Genomic DNA, 25,832 nt, shown 5'->3' on the forward strand with positions numbered 1-25,832 from the left:
TCTTCGGTAAAAATGGCATTTATCTTTGAGATCGTAGAGAACTTAGATTTACTATATAATATTACATTTACTGTTGAATTGAAATACATCTGTGGGTATCTGTATTTAAGTTGCAGGTTGATTGAACGGCTGCTGCTTTGGATGGGCCGGCAGAAGAGCGGTGCACCACTGCTCAATGTCCCAAAGCACCAGCACTAATGAGGGAAGTAATTATTAGAATGTAAAACAGAAGCAAATGTGCAGCGTGCTTTACTCTGAGCCTCCATCCACTCGTACGTCTGTCGTGAACCACTCCTTCATCATTCCCATCCCTTCATCCTGCACTTCCATGGAACAACATTCCCCAAATAATGGAAGCCCGCAAATAAACAAGGAGGCCTTCACTCTGAGCTACGGATACCACAAGAGAACATAAAACACACAGACATATATAACTTCCTTATCCTTGAAGAAAAAAAACAAAACAATGAGGTAAGTGGAGAAAAGCTGCACACACATCTTTGTGTGTGCATGTGTGCGTGCATGTGTGCGTGCATGTGTGCGTGCATGTTCCTTGACAAGCCAACGTACTTGCTTACTGGCAGTGGAACCACAGAGCAACACGCGCACGCACAGAGGCTGCTTCCAATTATCAGACAGAAAAGATGAACAACAAAAATCAGTTGTAGGATGAAGTCAGTTAGACAGGCAGTGACATACAGTCTTCATCAAAGACACCAAACGACGTTACACACCAGGCGCGTAAAATCTGTGAAATGTTAAGAACATTCATATTTTTGGACTTCCTTACCCTTAATGCAGCCGCTCACACCGACCGCATACTGTCACAGGATAAATATAGTTTTTTCCCCATCAAGTTAGATTTTTTCTGATTTTCACGTGTGAATAAAAAGATCTGACCAATCAGATCAGTGCATTTGGCAACAGCTGCATTCATAGCATGCAGTGCTGAATGTACGACGATGTGAAAATACTATTTTACCTCAGATACACAGCTAGATGCTGCTCCGGGTCAATCGGCTCTCTGAAATCCTTTCTGTGCCTCCTTAGACGTGATCAGTGTGTATGTAACAAGTTCACATCTAGAAAAACTCGTGTTATTTCTTCACAATATACCCTGTGGGTAAAGGCCTAAACCACATTTTATTCAAATTTCTAGCAGTTTGCAACATGTGAAACTTTTGCTACCCACGTTTGCTCTTTTGACTAAGTAAATGATTTATAACCTAAAAACTGAGCCTTAACCATCAAACAGGTCTTGACATTCAAAGCCTATTTCAAGGTGAAGACAGGCTGAATGTCCTCACTTTGCCAAAAAAGATCTTGAAAAGCAGAGTTCTGTCCACTTGTGGCACATTGCTGTGCTCTGTTGTTAGCTCCAATATCTCCTGAGCACCAGATAAAGCCAGAAGATTAAGTTAAGGTTTAAAAATGGTCCTCAAAAACACACCTGATACAAACCCTAACCTCTGAAAACAATTGTTGAAAGTGTCACCTTTTATATTATGTAACTCGAAAACGGAAGCAGATCTCTAAAATATGATGAATATAGGCAGATGTATTACCCCTGTTTCACTCATTCCAGGGGTAATCCAAGAACACACACGGCTCCTGTACTCACCTTTACAACATTTATCTGTGTGAATCTTGAACTTTAAGATGTCAAACTGACTGTTCCATCAGTTTAATAATGATAAAAACTCCAAGAAAGGGTCAATCCATCACAACCCACAGGGCGCTACCATCACAGCAGAGTGAAGGTCTCTGGCACAGTTCAGAACCCACTAACAAAACACATCTAGTTTGTGGCTGTTTGGCTGCTGTAATACAGTTTTCTGCTCTTCTCTCTGTATAAGTAGACGTATCCCTAATAAGGTCCTCTCAGTCAAAAGGCCACACCCACCTGTAGTTTAAATCTTTTGTTTGGGAGGGGCAGCCAATTAGAATGAAGTTGGAAAAGAGAAACAGAGCTGAGGATCTGCACCGAGGCCCAAAACGAGATAAATGAGGATTGCTTTGAACTGTAAATCACGCAAAGCTACTCTAACACAGTGCAAGAATAAACTCACAGAGCCACATTTAGTAAATCTGTCATCTCCTGTGAATGAGAGCATGTCAGCTGAACTTTCTCAGCCCAAAGTGTTTCTGGGTGCTTGTGTACCTGTTTCATGGCAGTCTGGCCTATCTTATCCGAGTGTTTCCGAATGCTCTCCAGGAAGTCTCTCAGCTGTGACATGGCCGTGTCGCGGATCTGTATCCTCAGTTTGGGGATGTTTTCAGCCATGATGGAGCAGAACCGGTACTGACCCGCTTTGGGAAGACACGTCTGTTCCAGCTGTTCTAACGTTCGCAGCGCGGGGTAGTACCTACAGAGACAAAGCATTTGGAAAAGTGCAGTCAGCTTGTTTGTTCAGTCACTCAGTGAGCTGGTTTGAAAGTTCAGGATGAAGTCTGACTCGTCTCAAGCCAAACGTTGTTTTTTTCAGCTTTCACGCCTGAACGCAGCTAATCTGGTTTCGTTTTGAACATGTTAATTTCCACTTGCAAAACTGACAGACACACAGATGCATGACCAAAAAACACCCAACAACCTAGGAGTGCTCGCACACACAGAGAAATAAACACACTCCGATACACCTCACGGAGATTTGGCAGCACAGAAATCCCCCAGACACTTCAGCCCACTTCACTCCACTGCATCGCTCAAACACAGGCTCTCCCTCTCGAGGAGCGTTCGCTTTTGGCTGACCTCCTCCTGCTCTCTGAGAGCCCAGCAGCCGCGGGACAGGGAGACGGGGAAAAATACACAAACAAAATGACAAATTTATGACCAGCCAAGACTCCTATCTAGAGGCAGCCCGAGGACAGAGAAGGGGAAGAAAGAAGCAGAGAAATTGTCTCAGCTGCTCAAGGAAGTGCTCTGGCTCCATCTTGTGGCTGCCAGCAAGCAAACATCTACATGATCCAAGAAGGATGTGAAGTTATACAGATATGTACCATACAGTAGTAGCTCTGACCAAACAGCAGTGTTCCCCACACTTGGAATGAGAACAACACGACACCTTTAGAAAATATATTCACATCAACAAAGAAAAAGACTCGATGATTACCGTTTGGCCCTCATCTGCTCCTGAAGTCTGCTGTACATCTCAAGAACTGGAAGGAAAGAAGGAAAAAAACAGTAATTAGTCCGAGAAAGGAAACTCGTGCTCAATCACCCCGGGAAGGAAATCTCAGGAAATTGATTGCATCCATTCAAATGTAGCATCATCCTTACATTCACTCCTGAAAAATAGGTTTCACAACTCCGACAGTAAGGCCACATCAGTGCCAATAACAATGAAGTCATAACTGGAAGTAAAGACTTGGCAGAGTGGTTTTTATTTTTCCAAAAAGAGCTTTCAGACAGTTGCCTCTACATTTCAACTGTGTATCTCTGAGCTCCATTAAATTGGCAGCAAAAACTGACACAATCGTGCACTTGGGGTTACAACTCTGCTGCGGTGCCAGCAGATGTGACATCATTATCACCACACGCTGCCAGTATATGTGCGTTTGTATATGTGCATATGGGAGAAACTTGAAAACACTAGAACAAAACTTCCTGTTGTGCTCAGGGCACGACTCCTGTGTTAAACCAAACCTCATATGTGCACGTGAAACCAAAGCAGGGGAGCGCATCTTTTGTCATTTGTAGCTGGGGCTGCAAAGCCATTTGCTCCCCTCGTTTTGGGTGAGACCTAGGAAACCCACACATTTTCACCCGACCTAATGTATGTGCAGAAATTTCAAGTATGTTTACTGCCTCAAAACGATGATTAATCTTCTAAAACAATAATAAACAGAGCAGATACAATAAAGGGGGATTCACACTGAGTGTTTGGGTGTTACCTGGTAGACAGTGCGTCAGTTTGTCTATCGTGGTGGCGATGTTTCTCTGTTGCACCCGACACTGTCTGAGCTCCTCCATGGAGGTGGTGAGCTAAATAGCAGGAGGAAGAGGTGACGAGAGCAACATCAGTGAGGATGTAAGCAGAAGCCTGCAGGACTTCTCTGTGTGAACCTGTGAGCTTTTACCTCTTTGCCATTTTCCTGAAGATGCCCGTTAGTCTCAGTCACCTGACTCTGAGAGACACAAAGGAGGAAGACATTAATTCAGATGCTTTACAGTCAAGCTCGCCATCGTACCTGTGGCGCAGACCTCACCGGCACGCCTTACCTTCAACTTCTGCGCCTCTCCTCGCACTTTCAGCAGCTCTGTGATGGAGTCCACGAACCCCTGGAAGTGATGGTTGCACATCTTCTCGATCTCTCGGTCATGGTTCCTGATCCGAGCATCCAGCTTCTCCATGAACAGGCCATGCTCCTGACCATCGTACACCGACCTGAAGACGAACAAGAAGAAAAGAAAGAGAAGACTGCTGGTAAAAAATATTCTGTTTATTTATTTTTAAAGTCATTTAAGTCATTTTAAATTCTAAGAGTACTTTTATTTAGGACCAACAGTGACACAAAACTTTGTTTTTTAATAATCCTCCTGCTGTAACCTGCTCCCTGAAGGAGTCACCACAGCAGATCGTCTGCCTCCATCTCACCCTATCTCCACCATCCTCCTGTCACACTAACCCTCTGCATGTCCTCCTTCACTACAGTCATGAATCTTCTATCCAAAGCATAGCTCCACCTCTCTCCACAGAGACTCCTGCCTGACCTCATCTGTCAGACTTTTCATCATCACTGCAAACAAGGAGGAGCTGAGAGCTGATCCCTGATGTAATTGTACCCCCACCTTAAACCCATGTAACACACCACTGTATTGTATAACGGAAAATGAAATGGGATAGTCAATAGTAAGGGAAAGTCTACTAATACAGATGGAGTTACATAGAATTAAATAGAAACTCACATTTTAGCTGAATTGATTTATCTCTAAATGTATTTTTGGTATTATTCTCAATTAATTTAAATAATTCATTTACCTGATTCTTTATGTTTTGCAGTATTGTCATTCATACATTTTTTGTGGCTTCACTGATCCCAAGAAATCAGGTGCTCAGGTCACATGATGTTGGAGATCAACTAAACACATCATCCTAGTGTTTATCAGACTCGCCATGAGGGCGCTCACCTACACAGCACAGTGCAGGCAGCAGATTTTACAAAGAAACACAAACCTGATAAAACCTGGAAGAGGTTTCTCACACTCACACACACACACACACACACACACACACACACACACACACACACACACACACACACACACACACACACACACACGGGCTCTAGAGTGCGACCAATGGTGGGACTAAAAAAAAAAAATCCTAGGTCGCACCGGTGTGACCAGCAGCTGTTCGAGTCTTTGTGTGGTCAACAACATTACACCCCTATCGTGGTCTAAACCAATCAGAGATAGTCAGGGGCGGGAACTCTGATTGGCCGTGTTCCAGATATTCCTGTAGTCCTTTGTGTGTACGTTTGAAAGTGCAGGTGGATAGAGGGAGGTGAGTAGCTTGAATAAAGCGATATCGCTTCATTAAATCCTGAATAGACTTTTAAATATGTATTTTGCCAGAATCTCAGGTTAAAGCTCACAAAACAACTTCAACAACCACCAAACAGCAAATGAGAGAGCAGGAAAACGGATTCCACACAAAGACGCGTCAGAATCAGCTTTCTTTTTCTCGGCTTTCTCACCCTACGGACACGCCGTCGGCTCACTTTTTTGCGCTACATTCTGAGCTGCAGGTTTTGTCTCTCTCCAACAAAAATTCACTGAACCAGCAGCAAAAGAAGCAGCAAACTACACTTCACATTTGATAACATCATCATGAATTCCCTCTTACTTTTGCTGTTTTGATAAAAATCACACTTCCTGCACAGCTCTCTCTCTCTCTGTACATCAAGAACAGTTTCCCGTCTCACATCTGTTTTCCACATTATTCATTGGCTTATTACCCACCAGTCTACCGTTGTTTACAGTGCTGTCAGCTGCTGTCTATTTTTTTAATATATACCTCAAATGACCTCTGACAGGAAAGCCTGTTCTGCTTTTCAGTACTGAAGAAATTTAAACTTTTAAAAATTATGCAAAATTGCAGAATATTTTTAAGGTTATCTGCTATAAAAAGTCAGGCCAGGAAAATCTGCTGTTTATCTCGTGTTTTTCTGACACAAAGGCATCTGCTGTGATGCTCACACCGCTGATGAAGTCTCACATGTATCAGTACTGATAAGTGATTCGAATTATAATATTTCTGACTGAGGCAAAATTGAATCGAATCAGCAAACAGGTCATCAGGAGGCAGAGATGATGATTAAGTTTAACATCGTCTACAATACTACCACAGAGTGCCAACGCACTTTCTCAGTAACGTATCTTTCTTGTAGAACTTTGCTCCTAATAAAGAACTTTAACTAACAATCTTGTTAACACAATCATTTACAATGATTATCTTTATGAACAGCAATAAATAAAATCCAAAAAGAAGCAAGCATCCTGTTTGAGAATCCCTTATTGAGGCTTAAAATTGATCTTAAATGTGTTTTTAAGAATCTGTTTCTCCCCGATGCTCATCAGGAAAAGGCCCTGTTGCCATGAGCAATGCTATTTTTTACATCAATGACCAGATCATTTATATCCCCTATCCAATCCTCCTCCAAAGCAGGTCCAACCAATGAATAACCTTCATAACATGTCGAACCCACAGTTAAATCTGAAGTTAGCTCACCAAGCCTGAAAGCTTCAAGCGTGCACTATTTCTTCCCTCTGTCTCTTTTGATCTGAAAACAAATTAATCCTAAACCTGCCAACCTTTATCGGCTATGATAGCATTCAGGAAAGAATCAAAGCATTAACCGTGCACAGGTTACTGCTTCTTCTAAAAGAAGAACAGTAAAGAAAACAACTGCATCTCCTCTAAATCTCCAGTAGAGGTCGCTTGTAATCCATCATTCACAGCTGGGGTTGACCATAGCAGCTTCCAGTTCACCGCATTGCTCCAGGGCTTATGGGCAGTCTGTGCTGTGATTTTTAGCTCAAACAGTCAATACTGATAAATTCTCCTCATATGCATAAAATCTTTTAATCAATAAAAAAAAACGACACTAATGTGGGCAGTTTGCTTAATGTACTCACTGAATATATTTCTTCTGTCTTTGGACTGCTGGTCAAACAAAAACAAAACTAATAACTGCATGTTTTCTATTTTATTCCCATGTGTGATTGTTGGGAAACTTTGCAGCTTCACTGTGCAAACTGCATATTTTCCACTTAACATACTTGGATATTCACTCTAGAAAAATGAGTAACTGTGCCCCTGATTATACTCATTATTGAAGATCACACAGCTATTAAACGGTAACTACTCAGAGTTTTCCTACAGTCAAAGCAGTTCAGCTCAAATGTTGCTTTCAGCTCACTACAAACTAAAGTGGTGCTGGCAGTGACACAGGAGGATTAATAAAGCAAAATACCTCTTATCCACACTTTGTTTTCCCCTGTAAAGGCAGGGCGCACAGCATGGAAGGCTCCAAAGACAAAGAGTTGGGCTGCATGCTGTGATCATTTCATTAACATGAAAATCCTGAAAATGTTTGCAAGATTTACATGATGACGTACTTATCCTGAAAGTCTGGGACAATGCTGATGTTTAAATCACAGGCTGTAAATAAAAGATGACCATAGCCAGGGGTGCACATAAGTCAAAATAAAAATAAAAAACGCGCACCAGATAAGAAGTTGTAACGCGCGTTTGCGTACATAAGATTTTCTGGAGGAGGGCAGACATTTGTTTAGAACTCTTGAAGATGTCGAAGAAGCTCCTTTAAGCAATTACTTTGGACATTTCTTTGGAGGTGGAGGAACACCAAAGGAGTCCGAACCGCAAAAGAAGCGCGTATTCTTGGAAAAGTGGTTGCATGAGGGGAGCTGGCTTCTAACAAATGATGAACGCACAGAGATGTGGTGCAGAATATGCCGTGAAAATCCCACTCTAGCGGACAACTTCTTATCTGGTGCGCAGTTTTTTTTTGACAGCACATGCACAAATGTGGAACACTTATGTAAACCCCAGACCATAGCTCTCAGGTCTTATAAGTGGATGAAATCTACATCCTCTCTAATGTTCAAGAGGGGGCAATTTTTGTTCATGCCCTACCTGGCCTGCTGGCTAAACTTTGCTAGATCCGCCCCTGCACAGTTACCAGCTGTCAGCTACGTAGAAAAAGATCCTGGTGTAGAAAGTAACATTAAATAAATTGTAGCAACAGCTTATCAAGCGTAAACGTGCTGCTGTTGTTCAACTGCTGGTTTCCTCTTTCTGGCGCAATGTGGGCGATAAACAAACAAAAGAGACGGACTCGCGACAGAAAAGCCGATCAGCTGATCATTGATCAGTTTCATGATTGAAGTAGCAGCAGGAGAGAGAGAGAGAGAATGAGAGGCTACATATATCAGTTGTGAAGCTTAACATGGGAATGCTTCACAAACATTCAGAGATGAACTTACACACTTGCTTTACTTCTCTAGGGTAACTTTCTCAGAGATTAAAAGCCGGTTTGGAAGCACGTAGCGAGGCTCCAAATGCTCAACCAGACCGCTGACAGGTCTCGCACGCCACAGCCGCTCTATCACGTGATGCATACTCTTCCGCCGTGCTACGGTTATGAGCTGGGTTATGCTATGTCTGAAGTTTTGTGAGGTGCTTTTCTGTATACGATTTCCGATCCAGTAATTTAGGTCAGTGTCAGACCGATACATAAGATCAGATCGGTCCATCTATAATAAGAACACAAAGTTTCAGTGAGCATCATCATGTCATGAGACACTTTATAAAGCAACCCGTTAGGTATTAAATCGCTGCCATCTATAATTCATCATTAATGTTACGATATATATAAGTTTAGTATCTTCTTCATTTTACATGCTTATACTGAACAAAAAACGACATTAACAAATGTGTTATGTTAATTGCAATGCAATTAAAAATAAGAAAAAGTAATTTATTGATCTAACAACAAAAGAGAAGGAATGGAAATTTAGCCATTTCAGAATCAACAAAGTAAAAGAGAATTTTTACAAAAGACACAAAAGGAACTATAAATGTTAAAATGAAAAGTGACTCTGACAGTGAAGAAAGGGAACCTGGCATGTTTGATGGAGATTTAGCGCAGCTGTTCAATTCAGAAACAGAGGCTGAGGACTTCAGTGGGTTTGATTGATGACGATTACGATTATGATGGTGGTAAAATAAATGTGAAAACCAAACTCAGTTATGCTCCCGCGCTATTTTTAAATACGCACACTTGTATGCTTGTGTGTGTTGTTGTTGTAAGGCGGACGTAGTAGAGGACACCATGAGAACGTTAAAGGGGGAAGTGTGGGCGTAGATTGTATATAAAACCCGCGCCCTATAATCAGGTGCGCCTTGTGTGTGTGTCAAATACAGTAATGGCACACATAACTGAGACTGCGCCTTTGAGTAGGGTGCGTCTTATGGTCGTGAAAATACGGTATAAATGTTAAAATGAAAAGAGCAGATGATTACGATCTGTTGTGCAGTATTATATTATAAAAAGTTAATGCATAAGGTATGAAAGACTTCCTCTATCCATCCTTGGGGCAACTGTTAATACAGATTTTTGGCAGATATTTCAATGAGTTTGAGCCAAAAATAAATAAATAAATACTCAGATTACTGCCAGGAAAGCAGCAAATGTGTGCCTTTTCTTCCTGTAGGTCAGTCAGTACTAGAGATGGACCGATCCGATATTACGTATCGGTCCGATACTGACCTAAATTACTGGATCGGATATCGGAGAAAAATAAAAAATGTAATCCGATCCATTAAATATCACGAAAGCACCTCACAAAACTTGCAACACGCCGTAACTCACCTCAGAACGTTAGCACGTCGGAGCAGTATGCATCACGTGATAGAGCAGCTGTGGCATGCGGGACCTGTCAGCGGTCTGGATAGCATGTGGAGCTTCGCTAGCAACCCGGCATTTCATCTCCGACAAAGTTATCCGGAGAGAAGTAAAGCAAGTGTGTAAGTCCATCTCTGAATGTTTGTAAAGCATTCCTGTGTTAAGCTTAACAAGCGACTGCCTCTCCTGCTGCTACTTCAATCATGAAACTGCTTAATGATCAGCTGATCGGCTTTTCTGTCGCGAGTCCGTCTCTCTTGTTTGCTTTTTGGCCCACTTTGCACCAGAAAGAGGAAACCAGCGGCTGAACAACAGCAGCACGTTTAAGCTTGATCAGCTGTTGTTAGAATTTATTTAATATTACTTTCTACACCAGGATCTTTTTCTACGAGCTGACGCTGGTAACTGTGCAGGGGCGGATCTAGCAAAGTTTAGCCAGGGGGGCCGATAGGGCAAAGGGAAAAGGGGGCACAAAGACATACTTTTCTTTCTTATTCTCATTTAAAATGTCTGGCTGTTATTAAATAATTATCTGAATCTTACACCCAAAGTTTTAATCTGGTGTAAAATGAATAGAAGTCCATTACTGTATATAGTAACTGTTAAGTCAAATACCCTATTAGCCCCTCCCTCATTTATCCGCGACACCTTAAAGGCCGGTCCGTGAAAATATTGTCGGGCATAAACCGTCCGTGGCGCAAAAAAGGTTGGAGACGCTGATTAAGAGGACCCGAGGGAAGCTCGGAAAGCTAAGCAGAAGTTATTTGGAGAGGAGAGTGACTGCCGTTGGTTGAAAAGAGAAGTAAAAAAAAAAAAAACAACTTCAGTGGTGTTGCACACTATTTTATATTATTTTTTTAAAGTCATTGTTAACCCTTTAAAGCCAGTCAGAGCAGCACGCTCCGTTTTGTGTAACTATTTTTAAATCCCTGTAGAATCTGAACCGTGTAAGCTAGCGCAATAATTTGTTTTGCATATGAAACCGGAGGAGTTGTACTTACATCTTATGCCATCAGCTTGTCCTCGGTCACGGTTTCCTTCCACATAAAGCTTTGCAAAAATTGCATAAAAAGGCTTGCAGGAACAAAAACATAATATTCCAGAAACACGCTTTGCCGATCCGATCAGCTGTTCGTAACACTTCCCACAGTGAAACAGACATCAGCGCGAACTATCACATGTCCGCCATTTCCTGGCCGAAACCGGAAGTGATGTCATTTTCGCGGAAATTGTATTTTTTTTACTTGTAGGCCTTAAAAGCCTATACTGGTCATGTTTGACTTTTCTGTGTCGTTTCTGGGATGCTTGGAACTCGAATTGCACTGCTGGAAATAGTTTATTTTGATGCACCTGCTGTTTTCTTTGCAAATTTGCATCATAGGATTGTTTTTTCGTTTTTCCTGCAGTATATAAAAATTGCTGTATCTCCAAAATAAAACTATGAAGACACTCAAAATAAATTTCCTGTTGTTGTAAACTATTTTTTGCAACTTTTTTGTATTTAAAGCTTTGAGGGATAAACCTCTTAAATTTCTCCAAGTAGAAATATATGTAAAAAATACAAAAAACGATTTTCAATTTTTTTGTAGTTTATTGCACTTTTTTTGCAATTAATGTAGTTACTATGGACTTAATGCATACATATTATTAAAATATGGGCTATAACAGTTGTATAGCAACTTGAAATGCTCCCACAAATGGCACTACAACATGTAAAAAAAGAATATAAGCTCTGGCGGACTTGGTTCTATAGTAGGTCTTAAAGGGTTAAATAAATATCGTCAAATAATCGTGATCTCAATTTCAGTGAAAATAATCGTGATTATCATTTTTGCCATAATCGAGCAGCCCTACCTAGTAAGCTATAGTACTTTTTCCTTTGGGAAGGTACCATCTGTGCAGTCTGCAATTTTGTTGAAGAAAGATGTTGAATCTATTTAATATTTCTTGAAAAAGAATTGATTTCTGTGCATTTTTTTTTTTCACACTGCATCAAATTAAGGTTGATTACGTCGATTAAGCATCATGAGGTGGAGCGTGAGGGGTGGTTCCCTATTTTTTATTTATTTATGTTGTTGCTGGGAGTTGGAACCCTATTAGTTAGGTTGCTTAATATTTACGCTAAGTACTCTTTAAAATACCAGAATAGGGAGGATGGTGTAGGTTTAAGTTTATTAGATTGATCAGTATTGCTGAACTATGAAATATTTTTTTTTGTATACAGGTATAACAGAATAGCTTTAGTGTAGTTGTTGTTTTAAACTTGAGTATGAACTTATACAAAATGCAGCAAGATATTTAAAAAACAGTTTTGTTGATTAAAAAACACTATATCGGATTCATATCGGTATCGGCAGATATCCAAATTTATGATATCGGTATAAAAATAAAAAAGTGGTATCGTGCCATCTCTAGTCAGTACATGTCTAGCTTACATTTTATACAATCTAACTACAGCCTGCAACAAACCACACAAAACCATAAAACTGGATTCATAGATTTAAAATGAAGCACGCCTCCATTCGCCCGACCTCAAGAGGACAGATGTAGAAAAATCTCATGTCATTTCTGTGTAATAATGAACACAGCACTTCCTGTGTTTTTTCCCCTTCCTGAAGCAGCACACACACACACACACACACACACACACACACACACACACACACACCTACCTGTGTACAGCTAACAATCCCCCCTCCTTCCTCCTGCAGACCAGGAAATGCCCAGCATGTACAGCAGGGTCTGATGTCACTAACTGCTTTCTTTAGATGCACTCATACAAACATAATAAAGCCCTGCCTTTGGCAAACACTTAGGCAAACTGCCGCCTGCTAATGAAACCAGAGCAGAAAACAAAGTACAAACAAGGGCAGTGATAAATAAACAGACTGCTGAGGGTAGATGCAGTCGGAAGGGAGGACATTGGTCCACTCCTAGTTTTTCTACCTTGGGGATGAGGAAAATCCCTTCGGTCTTTCATCTCTATAACTCACATATTTGTTTTTCCTCAGTGCTTTGGGGGGAGGCAGTTCACAAGAACTATAACACAAGCCACAGCAGCATGTGCCCTTTTTTTGGTGGCAATAGTGGAAAGTTTTCACTTCATGTTATGGTGAATTCTCCAAACAATGGCTGGTTTCCTGTGTGTACAAACTAAGATTAGCATGTTAGCACATCTGCAGTGCCTGGTAAGAGTCTCTCACTCACTCAGTGCCTGGTGGTGTCTGCTATTGAGCAAGGGGAGAGGACATGCTGCTTAGTTTTGCTCCTTGTCAGCTCAAAAATGCACAATAAAAGTTCCAATATTGGCAATGATAAACCGCCGAAGTCACCGGTTCATCAACATCAACAAAAAGTTAATTTTCTCTGTATTTCTTTGTGTAGAAATATTTGGTTTTCACCTCTTTAGATCCCTTCAGAAAAGGAAAACTGGACACTTCCAACATGATAAGCTTCTAAAACCACTTAAAACATTCAAATACTGGCTACTTTTACATTACATAGTTCTCATAGGACAATTTAAGTGATCCTTTTTTAATCTACTCTGACCATCACAGTTAACAGCTCAAAACGACACTACCACCATAACCTGTGATGGAGGAAACAAGTACTACTTCATTTTTCGGTGTAATCTGATAGAGCGCAGCACGTCTAACACTTCCCTCTAAATCGTTCGGGGCTTGAGTGTATGTGTCCACATTACTGTGCATCCTGATATCTTCAGTAGGGTCAGAGCTAGTCTTGAGGCTTCCGCAGGTCTGTTAGTGATGTTTCACTACAAAGCAATGTAGTGATTAGAAGCAAGGATTCAATATAATCTATGGTGTGATTGCTCTCTCGCTCTCTCTCACACACACACACACACACACACACACACACACACACACACACACCTACCTGTTTGGGCCACTGACTGTGTTTCCCAAACACACTGGCTGTAATGGACCCTCAATAATGAGCAGCACAGCTCTTTTCACATTAAAAACAACAGACGTGCTTTTACCGCCCGTGTGGACAGTTTTACTCAGCAACACCACCACATAAATTAGGAGGCCATTTAAAAAAAAAAAAAAAAAAAAAAAATCAGCTGTCTGTGCATTCATGTGAAAAACATTTCACAGGTTTCTATGCATAAACTGAGTCCATGTTTGCTGCTGTTACAGGAACTAAGTGGGTGCTAATCAGATGTACTTGATTAACTGATGAAAGTGTAAGCACCTCTTTAAAGGCTGAAGTTTTGGTAGTTTACTGGTTTGGAGCATTCAGCTGTGTTAACAACACCGCAGTCTTCTCAGGAGTGGATTTCATTGGAAATTCAGCCAAAGGCCAGACTGTGCAATGCTCAGAGAGACTGCAACAAACCCAAGAGCTAAGAACAAATAGCTCATACCAGCTGTCAAGCACAGTGGTGGAGGGGTGTTGATTTGGCCTTGTTCTGCAGCCACAGGACCTGAACAGTCTGAGTAGTTACTGAGCTGACCATGAACTCCTCTGTCTAACAAAGTATCCTAGGGTCAAATGTGAGGCTGTTTGTTATTCCTGCAACAGTACAATGACCCCCAAGCACAGCAGCAAATCTACATGAGAACGGCTGAAAAAGAAGAATCAAGGTGAAGGAGTGAAATGCTGTGATGGGACCTTATGAGAGCTGTGCATAAATTAATGCCTGCCTGCACAGAGTCCTGTGAAAACTCACTGCACTGTATGCAGATAAAATGCCAGCTGTGTAGAAAAAATTGAGATTTCTTGTAACCTTTGCTGCGACATGGGCTCTCTCTCTTTCTAACAGCACTACCTGCAGAATGAAGGGTGTCGTCAGCATGAAGGCAAAACAGCACACTAGAGCAGGGCGATATGGCCAAAAATATTTATCACGATATATATTTGAAAATTTGCGATAACGATATAACCGACGATATAATTGATGCGGGACAAAATACAACTCCACAACTTTACTAGCGCAAAAAGACAACCTTCCATTTATTTTCACTTAAACAAGAAGCTGGTTTTTATGTACATTAAAGCTTTATAAAAATGTAACAGTGCAAATGCAAATTCCTTGCTGAAAGTTTAACCAAAAGGCATTTCCAGTAGAAATGGGCTGACATATCCTGAGCATAACCATGTATAATATCCACTGAAGTTAAAAAGAGGTGCTTTGCAACATTAAACTGCAGTGTGCAGTACGCATTTTTCGGACCATAAGGTGCACGGGATTATAAGGCACATTAAGCGAAACAAAGCAGTCAGATAAATCAAACTTTATTAAACTCATTCTTCTTGCTTCCTCCACTTCTGTACCATTGATTCATTAATGTTGAATTCTCTGGCAGCTGCTCTATTCCCATGTTGTTGCAGTATACTAATGACTAACCTCGTATTGTGGATGGATTATCTCAGTTGTTCTCCTGACTGAAGTTTGGTCCGTTTACAGCATCCTGCCATGCGATTGTATTTGTCTCTAACTATCAGGAACGTTAACTTTTATAAGTGGAAAAGTGTTAGTGTTCGTCCTCCAGCTTCACTGTTTATGTTATGCTAACATAGCTGTGTCGCTAGCGATCACGTAGCACATCATTATATACCAGCTAGCCCAACTTCAGTAACCCTGCAAACGTCAATGCTGTTTAGTTTCCTCTCTTCATTTATGTTGGAAGTGATAGCAGAGCTGTACGTTTGATTTTTTTCAGAAATCTCTCAGTCAGAACATGCTATATCATGCTTAGGTAACTAGCAAAACTAGCGAGCTAACTTCCGCTAGCTTCCTGCTAACTTCTAACTCCGTTAAATGTAATAAATTTTGTTTTCATGGATGCCTGGAAATTAAACTTCATAGTTACACCTGGTAAAGCAGCAATGCTGATCGTTTTTATTAAAGATGAAAGAGTTTAGACAGTTTTTAACTCTCAGTGATGCTGCAGTGTTGTTTGACCTGAACGATACGGAGTTTAGGACCCAGATTACTCCCAGATTTAAGAGCATCTTAGTCCGACAAATACGACAATAACGACGGCCGCTTGCATCTTCTGCAAAAAAATGTGCTTTGTCGTGTATCTGACGGACAAACACCAAACCAGTTCCACATCACTGAAGTTGCACCGTTTTTACAAACCAATTCTGGTTCATCTGTTTCACTCAACAATCGGCCATGTGCGTATGAAAACAAAGGCACTGCGCATGCACGTTTTACTCATATTCTATCGCGATATTTCATTTTCCTATCGTTGCCTAACATTATACCGGTATTACCGTGAACGGTATAATATGGCCCAGCCCTACAGCACACCACATTTAGTTATTCAGTTATTAAATGACTTACTAATAGTTTTTAAATACAAATCAACTCATACATTAGTCTACATTCTTCTAAATTAAGCTATAGGGCGATCTATTGGCTTAGGGAGCTCAGTGAAGTAAAAATGTTACATTGAGCCATTGTAAGTAGAAATTGACAATTAAATTAATCCTATAATGTTAAAAATACTGTAACATATCACATGCAGGTTAATATGCATTTGCTGCTGCATCAGAGAAACCATTACCCATTACAGTATGAAGAGATGAGGGCTGCTCATATAGATGCAAATTATAAGAGGCGTACGCAGAGTGAAAACAAGCTCACAATAAAGACGGGGGTAAGGGAAGCTGTGGTTCCCAAAGCGTAAGTTTGGTAGAAGTTCAACAAAGCTGCTCTCAGTTATGACATCATTGTGAACAGCTGCTGTGTGTGTGTGTGTGTGTGTGTGTGTGTGTGTGTGTGTGTGTCTTCTATCCAAGGATCTTTGGAGAGGAGTTTGCTGACTGCTCGACAGCTAGCTAAATAGGATCTTAACCCACTTAAGACGTGCAGCAAACCCCTGATTGTGTGTGTTTCAAGTGCAGAATGATGACTCAGCAGGGTGTGTGTGGATCGGTGTGTACATGATCTAACAAGCTTGTGGTGGGTTCCTCCCACTCTTCTCTGACTAGTTGAACCCTTGAGACGGAGACTTTCTCAGAGTGTGTTAGTTTTCAGTGGAAGACGTTAGTGAGGACACAGAAAACAAACAGATGACCAAGAACGTCTCCTCCAGAGAGCTTTCACTCCTTCCCAGTATGAACTACAAGCCACACAATAGTGTTCAGTGCCTCTTTTCCACACACAGCTTTTATTTGGGCGGGCTGCCCAGGTATACCAACACTGGCCCAGGGTACGTTTGGTGACTCATTTTTCCTTCTTTTTTCTCATTTCCCCATCTGCAGTCGATTAACTGGTGTTCCTCATATTTCGAAAGCTCAGTTGCTGCAGCTGCAGCTAGCTGTGACCCTCTCTAGAGCACACATGGCCAAAAGACGACCATCTTAATCTGACTTCTGACCATGAAAGAGTCATTCCATCTTAAGTGACCATGGCCTTCTGCTCAACCATCTCACATGATCTCAGATTAATTATGTTAGTAAACACTAAACCTACTTTGTGACAATAAACAACAGTGTGAATATCAGATGCTCGTCCTCCCATGGACAGACTTAAATATCATCAGGGCTTTGTCCAGTGATAATCTGACACAGATGGCTTACAGTATCTGCTGGCATTGTGTTAAATTAATAAGCTGTGTTCCTCTTTGTGAGGAACAGACTGGCAACCATTTATTTTTATGTATACAAGGTTAACATGAGGTTTGACTTAAACAGTTTTCCTAAATGTTTAAAATAAAACAAAAATGCAAAGAACTTTTATTTTAGTAAAATAATAAATGAGAACAGGACGAAAATAATTAAAAACATTACTGAAATTCTTCTTCAAAATAAAAGCTGCTGGTGAAGTCAGACCGAAGCTGCTGACAGTCTCCTGTTTGAAACCGGTGCACTGCTGCCAATGAGTGGCCTTGCAAATGAACAGTTTTCATCACAACACCTCGAATGAGCATCATTGCAGATTTTATTTTAGCCCAACACCAACACAGCTGAGCCAAATGTCGTTTGGCGCTGTAGTTTAACATGCGGCTCATGCAGTCTCATGGCTGAACATCCAGCACAAAGACTGAGCCTCTCTGTCATATTTGAAACAAACACCTGCAGCCCAATAAGGAAAAAGCATTTTCCATGACTTTACAGTAGGAAAACCACAAAATGAGCACATGCGTAAAGGTTCCCTGTCATTAATGGCTAAATCTGACAAACCTCCCCGCCGGCATGCTGTTAAACACAGGGTGGAGCTCAGCACACATACACGACTTTTTAAAAGCCTCTTCAGCTCAGGAGAAGCTGGACAACTCTCAGATGCACTCAGCTGTTTCTGAAGAAATAAACATGAGCAATGCAACCTCCACGGGCATTGAACGCACAAAAAAATCTGCAGAAATCCAAGCTCAATATTCTCAGCTGACGCAGACAGAAACTTAAGACTTAAATTGACTGCTGTGCTATTTAATCTGTTTATATGAGCTTCTGATAATCTGAACAGATTCAATGAGTAACAACAATGAACCTGAACAAACTTTTATGAAAAAACACAGACAAAAGAACAAAAAAGCTGTTATTCAATGTGTGTGTGTGTGTCTGTGTGCGCGCAATGTCTAATGCGACGGTCATTGCATTAGAGAAGAGGTCTGTCATGATACAGCAGCACTTCTACACAATGTCACTCATTCATTACCCTCACTTTAACCTTTTCATAGCCAGCGCTGTTCTTGCCCGTCTGTGTTTATGCAAGTTGTAAAGCAAGAGTGCATCCCAGCATAACTGCCTTTTAGCAAGGCAGGAAATCCCTCACTGAACAAATATGCAGTTGGTGCATAAAGCCATTTGCAGACATTTAAATACGGCTAAAATTCAGCTGAACATCATTATAGTGTTGATGTCATTTTCTGTAAATCTGATACTAATTTAACCAACAGCAATGTAGGGGAAAAAATTCAACACAAGCACAAATTAGATCAGGGAACATTGTTTTTTTTTTATAAAAATAAATAAATAAATCTATCAATAAATGAAACTTAATCTGGACTTTGGTACGGTGATAATGACCTTTTCCCAGGTGCCAAAGTGACATCTTTAAATCTGTTCTGGCTAACAGACAGACATCAACAGTGAAAGTGATGGAAACGTTCCTGTCACTACCCGATCCGTACCGGAAACCCGATCGGTACCCCGCATGCGCGAAAGGTTTCTACTTCTGGTCGTAGCGTTTTACGATAGTTATGGGTCAGAGTATCTGTTAAGATGTTAAGAATAACAAGTATATCTTAAAATGTTTGCAATAATGAAGCATTTCAGTACAATGTAGACAAAAACGAAAAATAAAAAGAAAGTTACGGATCAGGACTCTCCGATCCTTACTGCGCATGTGTAAAGTCTGACCGTACAAATCGGGTCTACCCGATCCGTACCGCGCATGTGCAGATGTTTTCTTCTTCTTCTGTTCGTTTAATGGCAGTTTACTCCCCAGTGTACGAGGATACCGCCACCTGCTGACCGAGCGAATAAACCCTATTATAAACTGATTTATCGTCATTACAAACGTGTGTTAAATCTGATTTAGCGATAGTCGAGTGTGTTTATGCTTGTCTGTGAGGAGAGGATTGTTGGAATAGTGATGATGATGTGCGCTATCACTGTCAATTGTCAGTAAACACTTCATCTGGCTGATGAATCTACACGTGAGATATTACAAAGTCTGCATTATTAACTCTGTAATTAGGCGCCATTCTTCTTATTTTACGGCGCTGTTGCTCAATCGGGGGACGCTCTCTGTTGAGGAGAAAAGCATGAATTTCTTTGTATACGGATTATCCATTGTTTAAATGTCCCGGGCAGTCGAAAAGAAGGCAGAGCTGTTGAGAAATGCTAGGAGCTAACTGGGCGCTAACCGCATCATTCAAATATATTGAATGTCGCAAAGAGAGGAAGTGACGTAAGATTTGCGCATGCGGGGTACCGATCGGGTTTCCGGTACGGATCGGGTAGTGACAGTTCCTCTGTAACAATCACAAAGTCCCTGAGGGGGATGTTTTCACGCATCAGCACAGAGAGTGACAGCCTAACAGTCACAGAAATCTCTCGGGGTTTCCACCAGCACACAGCAAGCCCGCAGCGCCAAGCAGCTTTCTTTTAAAGCTACACTTGTTTTTAAGCTACAATTTAATGTGAAAATAGTTGGACAGTTCACCAGTGACATCTTTAAAACGTAAACACTCTCTAGGAAAACAGCAAGGTGACATAAGTGCGCTCTACCCTCAAGTATAGCAGGAGAAAGTTCACTGATGTCGGACAAGAGGGTCTGGCTTGGTGTGGGACCTTTAGGCTTTTCTACACTTAACTCATCACACCGTGCATCTATGGGCGTTGCTCGGTGCACTGGGGCACAGTCATGATAGAACAGGAAATAGACTTTCCCCATATTTTTCCCACAAAGTCAAAAGCAGAGAATTGTTTACAATGTCTTGATTTCCTTTCGCTGGACCTCAGGGGGCCCAGACCCCCACAGCTCCGGTCAAGCAGGTAACCTTATCCTAACATTTGCCAAACCCAGACTCCTCCGACTACCAGATAAGAGGAGAGAGCTTGGTCAAGTCACAGAACACAGGACCACTGCGTTGGAGTCCACTGCCAGCATGTTTTACACTGCTCCACCTTACATTTGGCACCCAGCACCCTGTTTTTGTGCTGATGTTAATGCCAGAGGAGGTTTGGAGCTCTGCAGTTCTTGAGTCAGCAGAGTGTTGATGACACACCCACTCTGAAAGTTGCAGTGGTTCCTAAATGCCTCCACTTTGCAATAATGACACTTACAGCTGTTCATGGAATATCTAGGAGGGAAGAGTTTTCACAGACTGACTTGTTGCAACAGTGGCATCTAGGCCGGGCCATATCATACTGTTCACGGTAATACCGGTATAGTGTTGGGCAACGCACATGTGCAGTGCCTTTGTTTACATACGCACATGGCGGAAAAAGCGTGCCGGCGACGGAGAATGAGGGCGAAAGCGGATCGTTGAATGAAACAGATGAACCAGAATTGGTTTGTAAAAATGCTGCAACTTCAGTGTGGAACTGGTTTAGCTTTCGTCCGTCAGATACACAACAAAGCACTATTTTTGGTAGAGCATGCTAGCGGGCCGTCGTTATTACCGTGTTGTTTGGAAAATACGGCACACTTAAACTCAATCCTTTGATTTTTCTGAAAATCGACAGTGGCCCTTATAATCCTGTGTGCCTTATGTATGAATCCTGGTTGTGTTTACTGACCTCGAAATGATTTTATGTCGTACACGGCGCTCGAAAATCTGTCAAATGTTTTAGTACGACTTTGCTAAGCTACGAGCCCGCAACGCTTGATGGATTGTCGGAGCATTACGGCTATCGTAGGCAGGAGCCTCGTGGAGTGATACGTACTGTGCTTCAACATAATATTACTGTATTGTGTGTGTATAACCTCTTAAGTTTTGTGGATATTATACATTGTTATGCTGAGGATATGTCGGCCAATTTCCACTGGAAATGCCTTTTGGTTAAACTGTCAGCAAGGATTTGCATTTGCACTGTTAAATGTTTATATAACTTTACTGCACATAAAAAAACAGCTGCTTGTTCAAGTGAGAATACATTATTAGTGCAAAAAAAACCCATCAAAGTTGTGGAGTTGTAAAGTATTTTGTCTAGTGTCAATTATATCGTTATCGCAAATTATCAAATGTATATCGTGATAAATATGTTTGGTCATCTCGCCCTGCTCTAGTGGCATCCATGCTTAAATTCAGTGAGCCCGTTAGAGCGCCCCACTCTCACTAACATTTGTAAAGGCACACTGCATGGATCTTACTACTTATCTTATACACCTGTGACAATGACACTGAAAACACCTGAATTAAAAGATGAACTAATGTCGCCCAATACCACACTCCATAGAGTTTATATCCACAATACCCAACACTTCTTTTTTTTTTTAAAGTGATTAAATACTTTCTGTTCAAGCCATGGGTTAACTTATGTTTCACATTTAAATAGTTCTTTAATAAACACACACCGCCAGTGTTTGACATTGTCCGCAATATTCTGCCCCTTTCTAAACGTTTCCTGTTTTTGTGCGTTCAGACTTGGTCACCAGTTCTCGTCCCATTTCAATGCTTTCACATCACACATTGTGACACAACGTCAGCAAGCTCCCCAAGTATTCAGTAAAGCTGATACGTCATATTTAAAGTAAGGAAAAAAGTTTAAACCCCAAACGCCCTCAAGAAGGAAAATAGAAGCCTGAGAGATTTTAAGCCTTGGATGTCATTTACTGTTTTGAGTCCATTGTCCTTTCACAGCTGTCAAAAATACTTTATATTAAACTGAAAATGATCAGGAAATAAGGAAAAAAATATCAGCACTAAAAATAAGAAGCTGGATATCCACGAGCAAAATTACATCGCTGCTGGGGTGGGATTAATGGAGTGCAATGCACCTGCAACACAGCTTAGTGTTTATGTCAAAGTCAAACGGGTGGAGCGATCACTGACTCAGACACACAATGGGCAGTGTAAGGAGAGACGGAGGGAGAGGTGTGAATGACTTAGCCTGACATAATTAGAGAAAATAAGTGAATGGAGGTCAGCTGAAGGTAAACAGTTTATTTTTTTCTTGTTTTAATTTTCTTTTGTTCTACGAATGTTTTCACATAGTTTTAAATGGGCTAATTATACACATGAGATAATGATCCAACTGTGATCAAAGGTTGATTGCACAGGCCGCCTGATAGGAGGCAACTTTTCTGCAAATCTCTCAGAGAGAGATTGTCAATGGTTCGTAAATAATTGTGTCAACAATAATAATATCCAACATGCTGCCATCAGTCTGAACGAGTCTGTCAATGAGCACAACTCGAGGGAACTCGACTCAGCTGGCTGCCAACTGGTTATATTTCTATAAAGCGGGAAGGCTGCCAAGCCCCTACGTGAGCTGACGATCTATCACATTTCATTGCTGTATTGTCAGAAACAGATTGGATCTAATTGCCAACTTGACCCCTTTCAGTAAGCTCCGCCTTATGGCAACATTTATGGCATGTTTTAGTGACAGTGCTGGCGTGCTTGAGAATCTCGTTTTGAAAAAAACTGAGGTGAAATAAATGTGTTATTGTAGAAAACTGATACAGACATAGTTTAACTTTGAGAAATTAATTTGCAGTTGAAAAAAGGTGATAAATAGTAATGTGTGTTACTGCAATACTCAGAATATCACAAAATGTAAGAAACTGCAATAACAGTCCAGTTATGCGTGTTTTGCTTTACAGTTTCTCTGCTTTAAAAATAATTTTTCAAAACGTTTTTCTGGAATCAATTTTGACAGCACTGCTTTCCCGAACTTCTTTTAACCCCTGGGGGCTCCAAAAATATACTTCGAGAGGCTCAAAGTACTTTTTTTTTTCTTCTTGGGGGAAAAAAAAAAGACAAGTATTTACTAGAAAAAGCAAAAAGCAACAAAGTACTCCGAGAAACAACAAAGAACAAACAATACTTGGAAGCTTCCTTTTCACACATCACTCTTTAAGCTTTCACCTTATGGTCAAGGATGCCAGCAGAGGCTACTGAAATTTTAATAAAGGCAGCTGAAACACTAAATGAGATTCCTGGCACACAAAGTGGGATTTCTACCATGAATTTTGAGCTTTTGTTCCACTAAACTTTAACAAAATCTTCAAGCTATACAAACAGTTGCTTTAGCTGATGTTGTAATTTATTAACAATATCAACAATCTTCACTGTAATGTCCAGCCCTGTAGTGGCCACAACAACCTCAATGAATATTTTGATTGGACTGTCTGGGCTTCACTAACCCATTAGCATCAAGGTTAAACACCCACCCATCGATCTTTTTAAGAGCTCATCCAGTTCAGGGTCGAGGATGAGCCGGAGCCTATCCCAGCTGTCACAGAGCAACAAGCAGATTGAACAGGCCTAAACACACACACACACACACACACACACACACAATATTTTAGTATTTATCCACAGCATTTCAGTCTTGAGTTTATGTTGTAACCTGAGGGAGTTGGCTGGTTGCTGCAGTCATATTTATGCTGTCAGGGTGGAATTCTGCAGCTAGCCTCGACCTGCACACCAGCGCTGCATTCACACGCGCGCGCACACACACACAGACGCGGACGCACACAGCTCTCACTGCCAATTTGATTTTTCCAGGCTCTTTCTGGGGACTTTTAGTCCTGGGAAAGTTAAATGGAGGCTGAATAATAGCCAGAAGTTAGAAAAAGTTGCAGAAGATGTAGCTCAATCAAAAGTTTAAGAAGTTTACTTTTCAAAACTGAATTGAGAGATTAAAGTAATGAAGCCCCAACAGATTTGTCGACATAACCGACAGTCCAATAGTTCATTACCAGATGTGGTAGGTAGAGCAGGGCGATATGACCAAAAATATTTATCACGATATACATTTGAAAATTTGCGATAACGATATAACTGACGATATAATTGACACTAGACAAAATACTTTACAACTCCACAACTTTATTAGTGCAAAAAACCCCATCAATGTATTTTCACTTAAACAAGCAGCTGTTTTTTTATGTGCATTAAAGTTATATAAAAATGTTACAGTGCAAATTCCTTGCTGACAGTTTAACCAAAAGGCATTTCCAGTGGAAACTGGCCGACCTATCCTCAGCATAACCATGTATAAGATCCACAAAACTTAAGAGGTTATACACACACAATACGGTAATATTATGTTGAAGCACAGTACGTATCACTCCGCGAGGCTCCTGCCTACGATAGCCGTAATGCTCCGACAATCCATCAAGCGGTGCGGCTTTGTAGCTTTGCAAAGTCGTACTAAAACATTTGACAGATTTTTGAGCGCCGTGTATGACATAAAATCGGATTGATTTTAAGTTTGCCATATTTTCCAAACAACGCGGTAATAACAACAGCCCGCTAGCATGCTCTACCAAAAATAGTGGTTTGTTGTGTATCTGACGGACGAAAGCTAAACCAGTTCCACATCACTGAAGTTGCAGCATCTTTACAAACCAGTTCTGGTTCATCTGTTTCATTCAACGATCCACTTTCGCTCTTTTCATTCTGCGTCGCCGCCATGTGTGTATGAAAACAAACTCACTGCGCATTTTATCCATATTCTATCGCGATATCTCATTTTCCTATGTTGCCCAAAATTACACCGGTATTACCGTGAACAGTATGATATAGCCCAGCCCTAGTGGTAGGTATTTTTTACTGTTTTATATCCCTCTTTTTTTAAAGCCCTGTAGAATATCTGCACTTACCAAAAAAAATAAAAAATGCTTCTTTGGAAAGTTTCATTTCCCCACTGCATACATGCAAACTTGACAACTTCCTTCCTTTGCAAACAAAACTCCCTTTTTTAGGCGTCTCTGGACTAAATTTAACTCGCAATGAATATGACAGCTCCAAAATTAGACTTTGCCAGTGTATTTTCAGAGTGTTGAGCGCACACAGGGTGAAGTGGAAATACTGAGGAGTCGGACACAGGAGATGAAACGTCACCCACAGGAGGGGGGAAAAAGAATAATATAAAAAGGCAGACGAACGCAGCAACCGGGGGTGTCGCACAAAGTTGTCAAGTCATTTTAGCAACAGGATCTGGAGAGGACTGATAAACACACATGCTCTTTCTCTCTCACACACACACACACACACACAAACACACAGCGGAGGTGCCCTGAATAACAAGTTTAAACAGGACTTATGATGACCAGAAGAGCCCAACGTAGAGGAATAAGAGGGGAAAAACACCTTTGATACGCCTTTGGTAGCCTGCAGCATTTCCGATCTTCATTCACTGCCTGTTTCCTCTCTGGACAATCAGGGCAAACACCACTGGTCAGGAACAAAGCTGCTTCACAGAGGCCACTCAAAGGCCACAATTTGTAGAAGATCCCT

The 25,832-nt window shown here is 41.1% G+C and overlaps 1 protein-coding gene across 5 annotated transcripts in view; it reads right to left on the minus strand.

The window, feature by feature from the left end:
- exoc6b (exocyst complex component 6B) overlaps positions 1–25,832 on the minus strand; it is a 130,417-nt gene that overhangs the window by 103,369 nt on the left and 1,216 nt on the right. For all 5 annotated transcript variants that reach the window (XM_026162784.1, XM_026162787.1, XM_026162786.1 and 2 more), the window contains exons 2-6: positions 4,220–4,385; positions 4,078–4,125; positions 3,892–3,982; positions 3,111–3,156; positions 2,162–2,366 (exon numbers count right to left, since the gene is read on the minus strand). In XM_026162784.1, the coding sequence (XP_026018569.1) occupies positions 2,162–2,366; positions 3,111–3,156; positions 3,892–3,982; positions 4,078–4,125; positions 4,220–4,385 (556 nt within the window). The remainder of the gene's footprint in view (positions 1–2,161; positions 2,367–3,110; positions 3,157–3,891; positions 3,983–4,077; positions 4,126–4,219; positions 4,386–25,832) is intronic.

This window comes from Astatotilapia calliptera, chromosome 3 (genome assembly GCF_900246225.1).
Source record: "Astatotilapia calliptera chromosome 3, fAstCal1.2, whole genome shotgun sequence".
Taxonomy (NCBI): domain Eukaryota; kingdom Metazoa; phylum Chordata; class Actinopteri; order Cichliformes; family Cichlidae; genus Astatotilapia; species Astatotilapia calliptera.